At 42.5% G+C, this 13333-nt stretch overlaps 1 protein-coding gene across 3 annotated transcripts; it reads left to right on the top strand.

Annotated features, from left to right (window-relative positions):
- The first annotated feature begins 2685 nt into the window (after positions 1-2685).
- Positions 2686-12775, top strand: LOC124658182 (mannose/glucose-specific lectin-like). 3 transcript variants are annotated; one of them, XM_047196596.1, is made up of 12 exons: positions 2686-2853; positions 3630-3922; positions 4015-4270; positions 4385-4601; positions 4688-4841; positions 4940-5140; positions 10195-10407; positions 10520-10774; positions 10859-11062; positions 11252-11518; positions 12082-12303; positions 12418-12775. In XM_047196596.1, the coding sequence occupies exons 2-12, from the start codon at positions 3821-3823 to the stop codon at positions 12661-12663; spliced, it is 2337 nt and encodes a 778-aa protein (XP_047052552.1). In that variant the 5' UTR covers positions 2686-2853; positions 3630-3820; the 3' UTR covers positions 12664-12775. The 3 variants fall into 3 exon arrangements, with proteins under 3 accessions (XP_047052552.1, XP_047052550.1, XP_047052551.1); XM_047196594.1 differs by having other exon boundaries at positions 10856-11062; XM_047196595.1 differs by having other exon boundaries at positions 2686-2885; positions 10856-11062.
- Positions 12776-13333: the final 558 nt, after the last annotated feature.

Here is a 13333-nt window from a genome sequence, read left to right as displayed (position 1 = left end):
CCATGAGTATGTGGACAGCTAGACCCGTATCTAGAAAAATACTTGCTTTTGGTACACTGGCCATGGGAGGGCTTACCTTGAGATTTTACGTGAACAATAGTACAAATTTGCACCCCTAGAAGGCAACCAATCTTGCACATTTTAACAAGCACCGGAAGTATTTTGGTGAGGTCAAGGAACTTTCTTAGGACTCTGGTTTGATGCCTACCATGTAGAAATATGTAGTGGAATATGGGTACTCATGAACCCTATAACTTGTCAGGCACCAAATTCATATTTCCAGCGCTCCAAAAATTCTAAAAAAATATGGGTAGAAGACGCACGTATGTATATGCGTGCCAATTTTCATACCTAAATTTGAAAGTATGTATCTCAGACAAAAATCACAAGTTTGAATGAATAGTCTAAAGGAAATTCCCTTCTCCTGAACTTTCTGTAACTTGGTGGTGAGATAACTATGTAACTTAGTACTGCAGTAGGTTTAATCGGGTTCAGGATTACCCATGTTCCAAAAATTCTGTTTAATCATCATGACTTTTTTGAGAAACTAGATTTAGAAACTTGTGGCTCAGTTCTATGACACGGTACGTTTTGGGAAATATAATGGCAGAACCTTGACATGGATGTCCGAAGTTGAAAAGAAGGAAGCTTCTTTCGGTTTGCTACTTCAGTTTTTCTTTTTTCAGTGAGCCAATACTCCATGTGGATTGAGGTTGCGTGGTGTTAGAGCATCTCCAGTCGCGTCCCCCCAAAGCGTCCCCCAAAGGGATTAGGGGTGCGCCGGACGAAAAAAGAGTTCCAGCCGCGTCCCCCAAAGCCCATTTTTGTCCGGCGCGGCCCGATACGGTGTCCGGCGCCCCGAGCCCGTCCCCGTCCCACAGGGGACGCTCCGGGGACGCCGGACACAACGAAAAGCGAGGCCAACCGACGCGGGCCCGACCCGTCAGCGGCACGGAAGGCTAAAACCCCGTCGCCTACCTTTGGTCAAGCGACGTTAATGGCGTCCCTGTTTTCCCAGGCGACGCAGGGACGCGTCTCGTCGTGCATGGCCGCGTGGCCGTCCGCGCCGGAGTTATTGCGTGCAACCACCCGCTGCCGCCGCTGTTTTAAGACGCCCTGCAGTTATCGCCGCTCATAATCCTTCTCGTCGCCGCCGCCTCCCCCCTCCCAGATCCTCTCCTCGCCGCTCAAAAATGTCGAGCTCGTCCTCCCGCAAGATCGCCGCGGCGAACGGCTTCGGACGCGGCAGCCTCACCGTGGCGGAGGCGTGGGCGCCGTACCACGCCCGGTATCCGGTCCCGCCGGACATGCGGCTGCCAGCGGCGGCGGGCTGGAAGATGGCCGTGAACGGCATTGGCGTTCCGCCGCCGCCGGCGCCGCGCACGGAGCAATGGTGGGACGCCATCAAGGCCCGTCGGGCTCAACTCACCGCCGAGGAGCGGGCGGATCCGACATGGGCGGCCAAGGACAACGACGACTGGTGGGTCACGTACTTCAAGGCCAAGTACGACGTCGAGATGCACAGCACCACCGGCCTCATCGGCGGGCCCAACAGCTGGAACAGGGAAGGCCGCGCCCTGTTCTGGGGCGTTCCGGGGCGCACCCTCGAGAACGTCATCCGCGGCCTCCGCAACGGCGCTCCAAGGCTGGAGATGCCGTCGTCGCCGCCGCCGTCTCCTCAATGGCAGCCGAGGAGGACGACGTACTCGTCCTCCTCGCACTCTTCTTCCTCGGGACCGGCGCGATCGACGCCGTCCTCGTCGTACCGGTCGGCGCCGTACACCGTTCCCAAACGGGAGGTCAAGGAGGAGCCGGCGACGCCCGTCAACACGAGGCGTGGCGGTAGCGGGCGGCAGCAAGGGAGGCGCGGCGGCGCCCTCCTCATCCCGAAGCCGGAGGTGAAGGAGGAGCCGGAGGAAGCGTCGCAGGCGGCGCTGCTGGCGGAGTACGAGCGGCAGCAGCGGCTCATCGCCGGCAGCGACGACCCCGAGGACTGCCCGGGGCTGCGGGCGGTGTTCTTGGCGTCCATGGACGACAAGGACACTCGGAGGGGCGACCCGGACGCGGCGATCGCCATGTCCATCCGCGACTCCGGCAAGCCGCCGGTGGACCTCACCGACGACGGCGAGGCAGGACCAAGCGGCTTGGTGAAGGACGAGCCCGTGGACGAGCCCGTCGACGAGCGCGTCAAGCAGGAGGTCGTCACCGACGAGATGTACAACTTCCAGCAGTATTACGACGCCTCCGGCCGCCGCAAGTGGTACTAGATTAGGTTTAGTTATAAAGTTAGTCAAATTTCGTTCGAATCTATGTAAGTTTGGACGAATCTAATCGAATCTAGTTAAGTTTAAAATTTGCAAAATTTTGTTTGGGGGACGCGACTGGGAAGCGACCGTTTGGGGGACGGTTTGAGGGACGCGAGTGGAGATGCTCTTAATGTTATGAACAAGAAACCGTGCTGTGGGACAGGAGTAATGCGTCAATGTAGACCGCCTGATGGTGGTTCATTATGTGGGCCAGGATTAGCCCACTTGCATCACCTAGTACATCGTACCATAATTCGTGTGACGTTCACTTGAAGGAAAAAAAGGAGAGTGTGTCGCATTTTCGAGCAAAAGTTTAACAGGACCTCCCTATATAACATCTCCCAGAAAACGCCGATCTGGATGCATTTCTCCCAGCGTCGCTTTGATATTTCTTCCCTTGTCAATCATATATATCCGAGAAAACTTTGCTCCACTGTAGGCTTCTAGTGCGCGCGCGCTTTGCAAGCTCCACCGGGCACCTACCCTCTTGCAGCTTATCATCTCCCGATCTTCGCCAACAGAACAAAGAATCCTCCACACCGGTGTGGTGAGACTTCCCGTTTACCATCTGCACGCCACGTATAGATTCGATTTCTCTGTTGATCTTAATGTATGTATCTGAATATTCTTAATTCTCCTGACCGGGTTTATTCCATGGAGGAAGAACATCTTAGGCTTGCCTTTGAAGATATTACTGCTTCTATTTTCTTTTTTGTGATTGTTGTGGAGTTTCAATGGAGCATAGATCTTATTGTGATAAAGACGTGCTAACCAGTTTTAAAGATCATTAAATGTAAGGTGCAGTCTTAAAAGAAATTAAAGTGCCTAAGCATCTAAAAGGATTAAATGTATTATTTCATGAAAAATTTCACGGTTTAATAGGTTGACCATCTCCTAGACTAGTGATTTTTTACAAGGGAAATATTTGGAAACTTCGCGGCCTTGCTTAGCAAGAAAGCAGGAGAAGATGTGATTGTACCAAAAGTTGATATGCAATTACTATCTGTACAAAAACATATGCAACATATATAAATTATTTAATTAAGGGTATTTTGGTTACACAATTAAAAGTCATGCTTGAGAAAATCTACTTTAATTATGTACCAAAAGTTGATATGCAGTTATATATAGTAGAATTTTTTCTCTTCTGAGCGTGTCCACTAAATTTGAAACTCCTCCGGCTCTGAGGCTAACTCAAAAAGTGACTTCTTGCTTCACGAAGACTGGCCTCTGCAAGAGATTTGTCCTTTCTTGTCATTGAGTATGAAGCAACTGATACCTATAGCTTGAGCTAAAAAAAACTCCATGATCTTCCTTGTCTAGGTATAATACCATGATTTGGATTCTCCCTTACTATTAGAGGTGGTTAAAAAACCGTCAGGGTGTGGTATTCAACTATCTATGACGGTCTCCCATGTCGCATGAGGCATACCTCCGCCAGTGTTAGTTCGATGGAGAAGGCATCATGAAGCTAGAAGATTTATTATAACTTGGAGAAAATAAACCATTCAAGCATGATACCAAGTGATCTACCGTTCCTATTTTTACAAGATATTACAAATGGATTTTCATTGAGCCGACAACTTGGAAGAGGTAGCTATGGAGAAGTGTTCAAGGTATAATTCAAATACTTAGGAATTCTACTTCTTGATGATACTGCCATGGGCAAGATATTACATGTACATTATTAATAAGATATGTCAAACAGGGAGTGGATAAGAACGGGAAAGAGATTGCAGTAAAAAAGATCTATTCCATTCCAGCTGATGACGTGCAATTTAAGAATGAGTTAAGTAGCCTTATGAAGGTCCGGCATCAAAATATTGTACGGTTAGTTGGCTATTGTTATAATGTGCGACATACACATGAGAAGTTTTGCCAGGAAATTGTTCTAGCGGAAAACGTAGATAGAGTTCTATGCCTTGAATATTTGCCTGAGGGGAGCCTTGATACGTTTCTCAGTGGTAAGATATTATTTTTACTTCAAGGTGGATCCAACTATTAATTTGATTTGTAATGGAAAAATGAATCATTTAAGTCATATATTGAAATATTACCATCTTTGGTTACATCTGCAGAAGAATCTTGTGGCCACGACTGGCCCACACGTTACAAAATAATAAAGGGCATATGTGAGGGATTAAATTACCTCCACAGAGAGTCAATTGTCCATCTAGACTTGAAACCTGGTAATGTACTGCTGGATAAGAGGATGAATCCAAAAATAGCCGATTTTGGGTTATCAATAATGCTCTCTGCATCCACCCATATCACCGAACAAAAAATAGGCACAGTGTAAGTATGCCTTTATTATGTTAAATAGTTCTCTGTTGTGCGATAATCACAGGGTGTTTGCTAACTAATTTTTTTATACCATCCAGTTTATACATGGCACCTGAGTACAGATGGGGAGGGGAGATCTCAAGCAAATGTGACGTATTCAGCCTGGGTGTAATGATCGTACAGATAATAGCAGGAAAGGAAGGCTACTCCAAACTTGGTGAAATGTCAATAGACTCTCATTTTATTGAGCTTGTAAGAGAAGAGCAGTTTTGATGTCAGGAACAAATTTACCAGGCAGATAAATATATTGTACATTTCTTTTGCTCAAAGATTGTATTTGGACCTCATAGGTACACAAGAATTGGAGGAACAGGATAGAGGCAGCACCTATATACGCTTCAAGGGAAGAAGACTGCCGGCAAGTGAAGAGATGCATCGAATTAGCTTTAGACTGTGTGAAGGCTGACAAAGATAAGAGACCCACTGTAAGAGAAATTATCAATGAGCTAAAACAGGTGGAAACTAAAGGTTCAACATCTCATTGGGACCAGGTACGAATAACTTATGATACTCAACCTGTAAAGGAAATTATCAATGAGCTGATAGTGGTGAGCATTTACAAGCTGTATTCAGTTGAAAGTTGTATTTCCAAAATGCATTCACTTGCAGAATAATACACGATTGAGGGCATCTCCAATAGCTGTGAGATAGTTGTTGGTAGATTTTGTCACATAGGTTTGTTCATGATGTGTCATTGAATAAATGAGGATAGAGAAACGTTCATGAACCAACAGCAATTGCACAAACTCGGCCTTGTACATTCTCTCACCACCCATTGCGTAAACTACAAACTATCAATTGGAGTAGTTGAAGGATGAGTTGTTGGTTGATTACATGGGTATTTCTACCAACAAGCTAACCAACAAACTATTGGAGATGCCCTAACAGAAATTGCTTCTATGCTAGAATTTCTAGCATGTTGCTTCATTTTATTCCTCTAAATGAAACTATTATGCTATTTCTACCAACAAGCTAACCAACAAACTATTGGAGATGCCCTAACAGAAATTGCTTCTTTTTTTTCGAAATGGGGAGTTCAACCCCGGCTTCTGCATCATGATGATGCACACGGCCTTTTATTAATGAAGTATCAGAAAGTCTTACAATAGCTCAGCTCAATCATCGCCTACAGTTGATACAAGAATCAACCAGCGGAACCAAACGAACATGAAGTAACTAAAAATCATTGTAGTCTCCTAGTATGTCGCCAGCCAGCCTGGCACAAGATATCCTGAGCGACCATCTGGAGCCGTGTGCAACCAGAAGCCATGGCATCCCGTAGTCCCTCCGGCGAGAGGAGAGCCCATAACTGAACCCAGTGAGCCACCATAAGAATAACCTGCAAGTAGTGAAAAGATTGTTTTTTATTAAAAATAAGATCATTTCTTGTCCTCCAAATAGACCAACATAAAGCAGACACCCCCACACGGATAAAAGCTTTAGATTGTCTATCTACCCCATTTAACCAATTCCCAAACAAATTTGTAATATTGGTTGGAGGTGGAAGATCAAAAGTGAAATTAACCGTACGCCAAAGAAGTTTAGCTAAAGGGCATATAATGAAAAGGTGTTCAACAGTTTCCTGTTCTCCACAGAAAACACACTTTGTGCACCCATTCCAATTCCGTTTAGCTAAATTATCTTTAGTTAATAAAACCTTGTTACTTAAGAACCACATAAATATTTTTATTTTTAAAGGGACTTTCACTTTCCACAAATATTTCCTCAGATATGGGGTATTACCACTCATAAGATCTTCATACATAGATTTTACCGTAAATTTACCATTCGTTGTCAAATCCCAAACAAAAAGATCTTGTTCATCATTTAGATTTACCGTCATTAGTTTTCTGCATAACTGCAACCACAAAGTCCATCTGTTGCCCAATAACATCCGTCTGAAACTAATATTCAGTGGGGTTTGGGCAAGCACATGAGCTACTTGTTACATTCTTGTGACGCACAATATTATATAATGACGGATATTGAGTTGCTAGAGGGGTTTTACCTAGCCAGGTATCTTCCCAAAAACGAGTACTCATACCATTTCCAACTTTAAAAAAGCCTCTATTAAAAAACTCTTCCTTTACCCGCATTAAGCCCTTCCAGAAAGGGGAATCTGTGGGCTTGGATTGAACAGCCGATAATGTTTTGTTCCTTAGATATTTATTATGTAGTAATTCCTGCCACACCCCCTCCTCATTCAACAACTTAAACAACCATTTACTTAGTAAGCATTTATTTTTGAGTTCGAGTACTTCAATACCTAAACCCCCTTGATCTTTAGGCCGACAAACAATATTCCATTTTGTAAGCCTATACTTTTTCTTATTCTCATCAGATTGCCAGAAGAACCTAGATCTATAGAAATCCAATCGTTTCCTTACCCCAATAGGTACCTCAAGAAAGGAGAGCATAAACATAGGTAAACTAGTTAAAACTGAATTAATAAGAACCAATCTATCTCCATAAGATAATAATTTTCCTCTCCAGCATCCCAGTTTGCTTTCAAACCGTGTTTCAACTGGATACCAGTCGGAATTTTTCAGTTTTCTGTAATGGATCGGGATACCTAGATATTTAAAGGGAAGAGATCCAACATCACATCCAAAGATCTGTTTATATTGATCCTCTTCGTCTTTTGCCTTTCCAAAACAAAATAATTCACTTTTGTGGAAATTAATTTTGAGTCCCGATAGTTCTTCAAATATACATAAAATTAGCTTCATGTTTACAGCTTTTAGGAGGTCATGTTCCAAAAAAGGATTGTATCATCGGCATACTGTAGAATAGAGATACCCCCCTCAACAAGATGAGGAATGAGCCCTCCAACTTGACCATCAATTTTTGCCCTTTCAATTAAGATGGCAAGCATATCTACAACAATGTTGAATAACATCGGGGACAAAGGGTCCCCTTGCCGCAAACCTTTCTTTGTTTGAAAATAGTGACCAATGTCATCATTTACCTTTACTCCAACACTCCCACCCTGTACAAATTTCTGAATTAAACTACACCATTGTGTAGCAAAACCTTTCATTCTCGGAGTTTGTTGTAGGAATGACCACTTAACTTTATCATATGCCTTCTCAAAGTCAATCTTAAATAATACCCCATCAAGTTTTTTTGTATGAAGTTCATGAATTGTCTCATGGAGAATGACAACACCTTCTAAAATATTTCTTCCCGGCATAAAAGCCGTTTGTGTTGGTTTAATAACCTTTGGGGCAATCCCCGTTATTCTATTTGTTCCGACTTTGGTAAATATTTTGAAACATACATTTAACAAACAAATCGGTCTGTATTGTTGAATTTGCACCGCATCCTCTTTTTTGGGTAGTAAAGTGATGACCCCAAAATTGAGTTTGTAAAGAGACAATTCTCCAGTGCTCAACTCATTAAAAAGAGCCATTAGGTCCAACTTTATTACCTCCCAAAAAATTTGATAGAATTCCGCCGGGAAACCATCAGGACCCGGTGCTTTATTATGTTCCATCTGTGATATCGCTTCTAACACTTCCTCTTCAGTAAAAGGATTTGTTAGAAAGTCATTTTCAATAGCTGAGATCTGCGGAATATCATGAACCACCCCCTCTATTAAAGAGATGTTGGACGAATCAGGAGGTCCGAATAATTTTTTGTAAAAATCAGTTATATATATTTTAAGGTTGTCTTCTCCAACAATTGTTCCTTCTTGTTGCTCAAGCTGGAAAATTTTCTTTTTACGATGTTTGCCATTTGCAATCAAATGGAAATACTTCGTATTATTTCCCCCTTCCTGGATATGCTTAACTTTTGCACGTTGAGCCCACTTAGATTCCTCCTCACGCCTTAACTTACGCAAACCCTCATTTGCTTTTTTAAGTTCCTCTCGTTCTTGCGAACTCAACGGGGTAGTTTCTGCTATAATATCAAGATGATCAATAATATTTAATAATCTTTCTTTCTCCCTTTTGTAATTCCCGCTTTGATTTTTTGCCCAACCTTTAAGAAACTTTCTTATATGCCTCAGTTTATTCAACCAAATATCAATAGGATTAAAACCAGAAGTTACCGAATTCCACTCCCTCTTTATCATCTCAAAAAAACCTTCCTGTTTCAACCAATGTAACTCAAAAGAGAATTTTGAGATATTACCCAGGTGAGCTTTAACCCCTGAGTCTATGAGAATCGGTGTATGGTCAGATTCCGCCCTTGTTAATGCACGAACCGTCACTAACGGAAATTTTTGTTCCCAAGAGATTGATGCTAGAACTCTATCTAACTTCTCATAGGTAGGTTCGTCTCGACGACTGGCCCACGTATATTGTCTCCCAGAAAGAGCAATTTCTCTTAGATTTAAATGTTCAATGATTGCATTAAAAACAAAAGGCCATCTAGCATTAAAATTATTATTATTCTTTTCTTCCCTTTTTCGGATAATATTGAAATCACCACCTACCAACATAGGTAGTGTTTCAGACTCGCATGTTCGCACTAATTCTGCTAAAAATTCGCCCTTGTGCAAGTCCTGGGCAGCCCCATAAACTGGCACGAAAATCCATTCAAAACCATCCCTCTTGCATTTTATATGTAATTTGACACAAAAATCCCCAGTAGTAACCTTTATCACTTGTAGGGTATCTGAATTTATACCAACTAGAATACCTCCAGACCTGCCATGAGGAGGTAAACAGAACCAAGAATAATTGTATCCAGCAGCCAATTGATTCAGAAAAGGTATAGAGAAGTTTGATCTCCCAGTCTCCAACAAGGCAAGGAAATCTAACTTGTGTTCCCTAATAGCCTCTCTGACAAACAAATGTTTTGCCGTATCCCCAAAACCCCCTGGATTCCAATTCATACCTTTTAGACTCTGCATTATGAGAATTGTTTTTTAATTCTTTTCCTAGTACTTTTGCGAATATTATTAGTATCATAAGTTTTCTTTTGTCTAATTTTTCTCCCCTTGATAACCGGTTTTAAGAGTTCCAATTGATCATCTAAATCAAGTGGAGTACTCTCATCCTCTATTAAATCTTCACATAGAGTAGATACCTTAGTCATAAGAAGAGTTGATGGCCCCTCATCCTCATTCAATTTCTCATCTACATTCTTTTGTAACATTGTTAAGATTCGTTTCTCCTCTAAACTCTTGATCCCCTTAATAGATTTTGCCACCTCCATATCATTTAACCCAAGTGAAACTCCTAAAGACTCTGCTCTATGGATAAAATCCGATTCAGGAATATTAACAATGGAAAACTTCGGAATTGGCAGTTTACCTGAAACAGGTGGATCATCACGCATCTGTGCCCTCATCATAGCTTTATCTGTCTGTGTCAAATCCCCATCCTTCTGATTTCCCAGCCTAATGCTAGATCTCACTCCAGATGGAGGCTTCTATGCTAGAATTTCTAGCATGTTGCTTCATTTTATTCCTCTAAATGAAACTATTATGCTGGAATTTCTAGCATGATGAATTGGAAATACATATGTTGCATCGCATATTATTGTTCTAATTTTTACCTCCATCTTATTCCTTGATTGTTGTATCCACAATTAGGCTAGGCTTGCCAAGATTGGGATGTGGGGAGGAGTTGGAGGGGGTCATCGTGACATTGAGGTAGCACCGAGCCGTCTGAAAAGCTTGAGACTAGGCAGTGGCGAGGTTATCTACTCACTTGAGTTTTCATACAATGACCATGACGGGAGAGAGCACACTGTTGGTCCATGGGGCGGCCATGGCCCTGAAGGTCATGGAAAAATTCGTGATGTGGTGAGTATGGATCATTTCTCTCTTCTCAGAATTTTCGACTGTGGAGTTTTAGTCTACACAGCTAGCTTGTTCTCCAAAGGCTCGCCTAAAAAATGTTCTACTTCCCTTCCAGATTAACTTCCGCCCTTCAGAGTTTATAACAGAAGTGTATGGAACAATCAACCCATTTGGCCCGGCACCAGCCGGTGTTGTAAAATCTCTTACTATCACCACCAATATGGAGAGATATGGTCCTTTCGGAGAAGTAGAAGGAGCTCTATTCAGGATCCCAGTGCAGGATAATGGCAGCATAGTTGGGTTCTTTGGGCGTGCAGGGTGGTACTTAGACGCATTTGGCGTCTACGTGAACCCTAAACAAGAAACATGTGTATGTGCAATGGATTAATATAAATATATAGGAAATTTCTTGCTTATCTCTAATTTTTGCTTCCTGGTCTATTACATTCAGCAGTCTAGGCTTGCCAAGATTGGGCCATGGGGTGGAAATGGAGGGCAGGTGCATGACATTGCCATGGCACCTCACCATCTCGAAAGTGTGACGATTTGCAGTGGCACTATAATCGATTCACTCATGTTTACATACCGTGACAATGATGGGCGGCAGCACACTGCAGGTCCATGGGGGCGATCTGATTTGAGCGCACGAACTGAGACGGTGAGAATTAGCTAGTTCTTCCTATTGAGAAATGCAATATATATACACGTACGCTCATACAAGCACGCACACTCGGGAGACTGAGCAGATGGATCTTGTCATATTGAGATTGACAAAGTCATCAATGAGATGAAATGATCCACCTAAATTTGCTTGCCTGAATCTGACTTGTTTTAGTCCTTATTCCAGATCAAGCTTAGCGATTCAGAATATCTGACAGGGGTCTATGGAAGAACCGGTCCGTTTGCTCATGGATCAGGCGATGTTGTGACATCGCTTACTTTCGTCACTGATGGACATAGAAAATTTGGACCTTTTGGAGAAGCCGGAGGAACTCCTTTCCAGATTGAAATGTGGGACAAGGGCAGCATTGTTGGCTTCTTCGGCTGTGCGGGGTCGTATCTTCATGCAATTGGTTTCTACGCGATCCCAGATCAAGAAGCAATGCGAGAACAGGTACTTCATTACCATGCATATATGGTGTGTTTGTAAATGGTTGGCGTTCTAGCCTTTTCTTTTAAGTCGTGCCTTTTTCAAATTCAACCATGTCTACTGACAACGATCCGACACCAGATTAGTTTAAATATATCCACCATAAAAATGTATTTTCTACACACTACAATGTGCGGATTTTGCCGGGTTTCCTTAATTAATCGTACTTGTATGATCTTTAGGTTCGGTTTTTCTTATTAATTGAATCAGTTTCTCTCTTCTTATAATGCAATGCAATGTGGGGCCCCCCCACCATCTGACAAGGTCCCGTTAATTTTTTTTTTCTATTAGTATATATGCTGGTGTCATTTTTTGTTAAAAAAGAATTTCCTATTAGTTGGGCAAAACAAACAGCAAACATTTTGGAACGAGGAGAATACAGTTTCCATCAGTGAAGCTACTTTAGACAATAAAACAATACAGGTTTACCCTAAGAATGAGAAATTGTAGCAATAGTAATTTCATATAATATATATACGTGAACTTTCATCTTCTTCTTTTTTCAATTATTTAACATTTTGCCATAGCTGATCTCATCTCACGAGCCTGGATATACCAAGATTGGGCCGTGGGGTGGCGTTGGAGGGAACTTACAGGACATCTCCACCGACAAGGCACCACACCGTCTTGAAACTGTGACAATCAGTTGCAGCTCCGTCGTCAACTCACTTTCTTTTTCGTACATGGACTTCAACGGACATATGCACACTGTGGGTCCATGGGGTAGTCCTCGTGGAAACATTTATACGGTGAGCATGCAAAAATCGTGATTTTTTTTAGATGTTTCATGTGCCTAATCGATGTTACTCAATTATTCTCGCAACAAAATTTGGTCCTTCAACGTCATTTTTCATTCGTTGCAGATTAAGTTCGATCCTCTGGAGGTGCTGCAAGGAGTTCATGGCACAGTTGGTCCATTTTGTGAATTACCGAACGTCATAACCTCGCTTACATTTGCCACGAATCATTGCCGTGCATTTGGACCTTTCGGACAAGGAGGAGGAACTCCCTTCCATGCCCCAGCAGAGAAAGATGGCTGCATCGTGGGCTTCTTTGGGCACGGAAGGTCATGTGTTGAATCATTTGGGGTCCACGTGCATAGATACTGACTTGCGCTTCTTTGGCTAGACTTTATGTCTATATTTTTTTTCCTAAAACATGCAACAAAGTGTGTGTCATTTGTAATAGAAGTACTCCTCTGTACTAAAATGAGTGTCTAAGTTCAACAATAAAAAAAAATCTTAGTTTTGTCTATGTACGGATGTATGTAGATTATTTTAGTATATATTGTATGTATCTAGAAAAAGTTAAGACGGTACTTTAAAACCGATGGAGTAATAATAAAGCACGTGTACATGCACTTTAATGCAATATGCCCAAACTAAGTGCCTATACAACAAATTAATGTGTTACGAAATAATGTTAGTTGACCATAAGTTCTAGGCAACCTCCCCAAGGCCCAAGCTTCAAAGTGATTATTTTATAGATCGAGGGAAGTATACTCTTTCTTCACATAATGCAACAATACACTTAGCAGTTATATAGTCATAGGTTTTGCAACCTTTCCAGCATGAAGCTACTCTCGTTATCGACAACCGGCAGACATGAACCTTGGTGCCTGAGCTGCTGCACCGCCCGGAACAATCGGGAAACACCCAAGTTGGCGGTGCCACACACAAGGAGTGATGAACTTGTAGCCTTGTAGGCTAGCCAACCCATGATGTTGGATGTGATCCAGGAGATGTTCATCTAGTGGTAGTGTAATCGGTTGCAGATTTT

The sequence above is a fragment of the Lolium rigidum genome, chromosome 5 (genome assembly GCF_022539505.1).
Source record: "Lolium rigidum isolate FL_2022 chromosome 5, APGP_CSIRO_Lrig_0.1, whole genome shotgun sequence".
Taxonomy (NCBI): domain Eukaryota; kingdom Viridiplantae; phylum Streptophyta; class Magnoliopsida; order Poales; family Poaceae; genus Lolium; species Lolium rigidum.
Note: the sequence above shows the minus strand (reverse complement) of the source record. Positions and strands in the feature narration are given on the sequence as shown.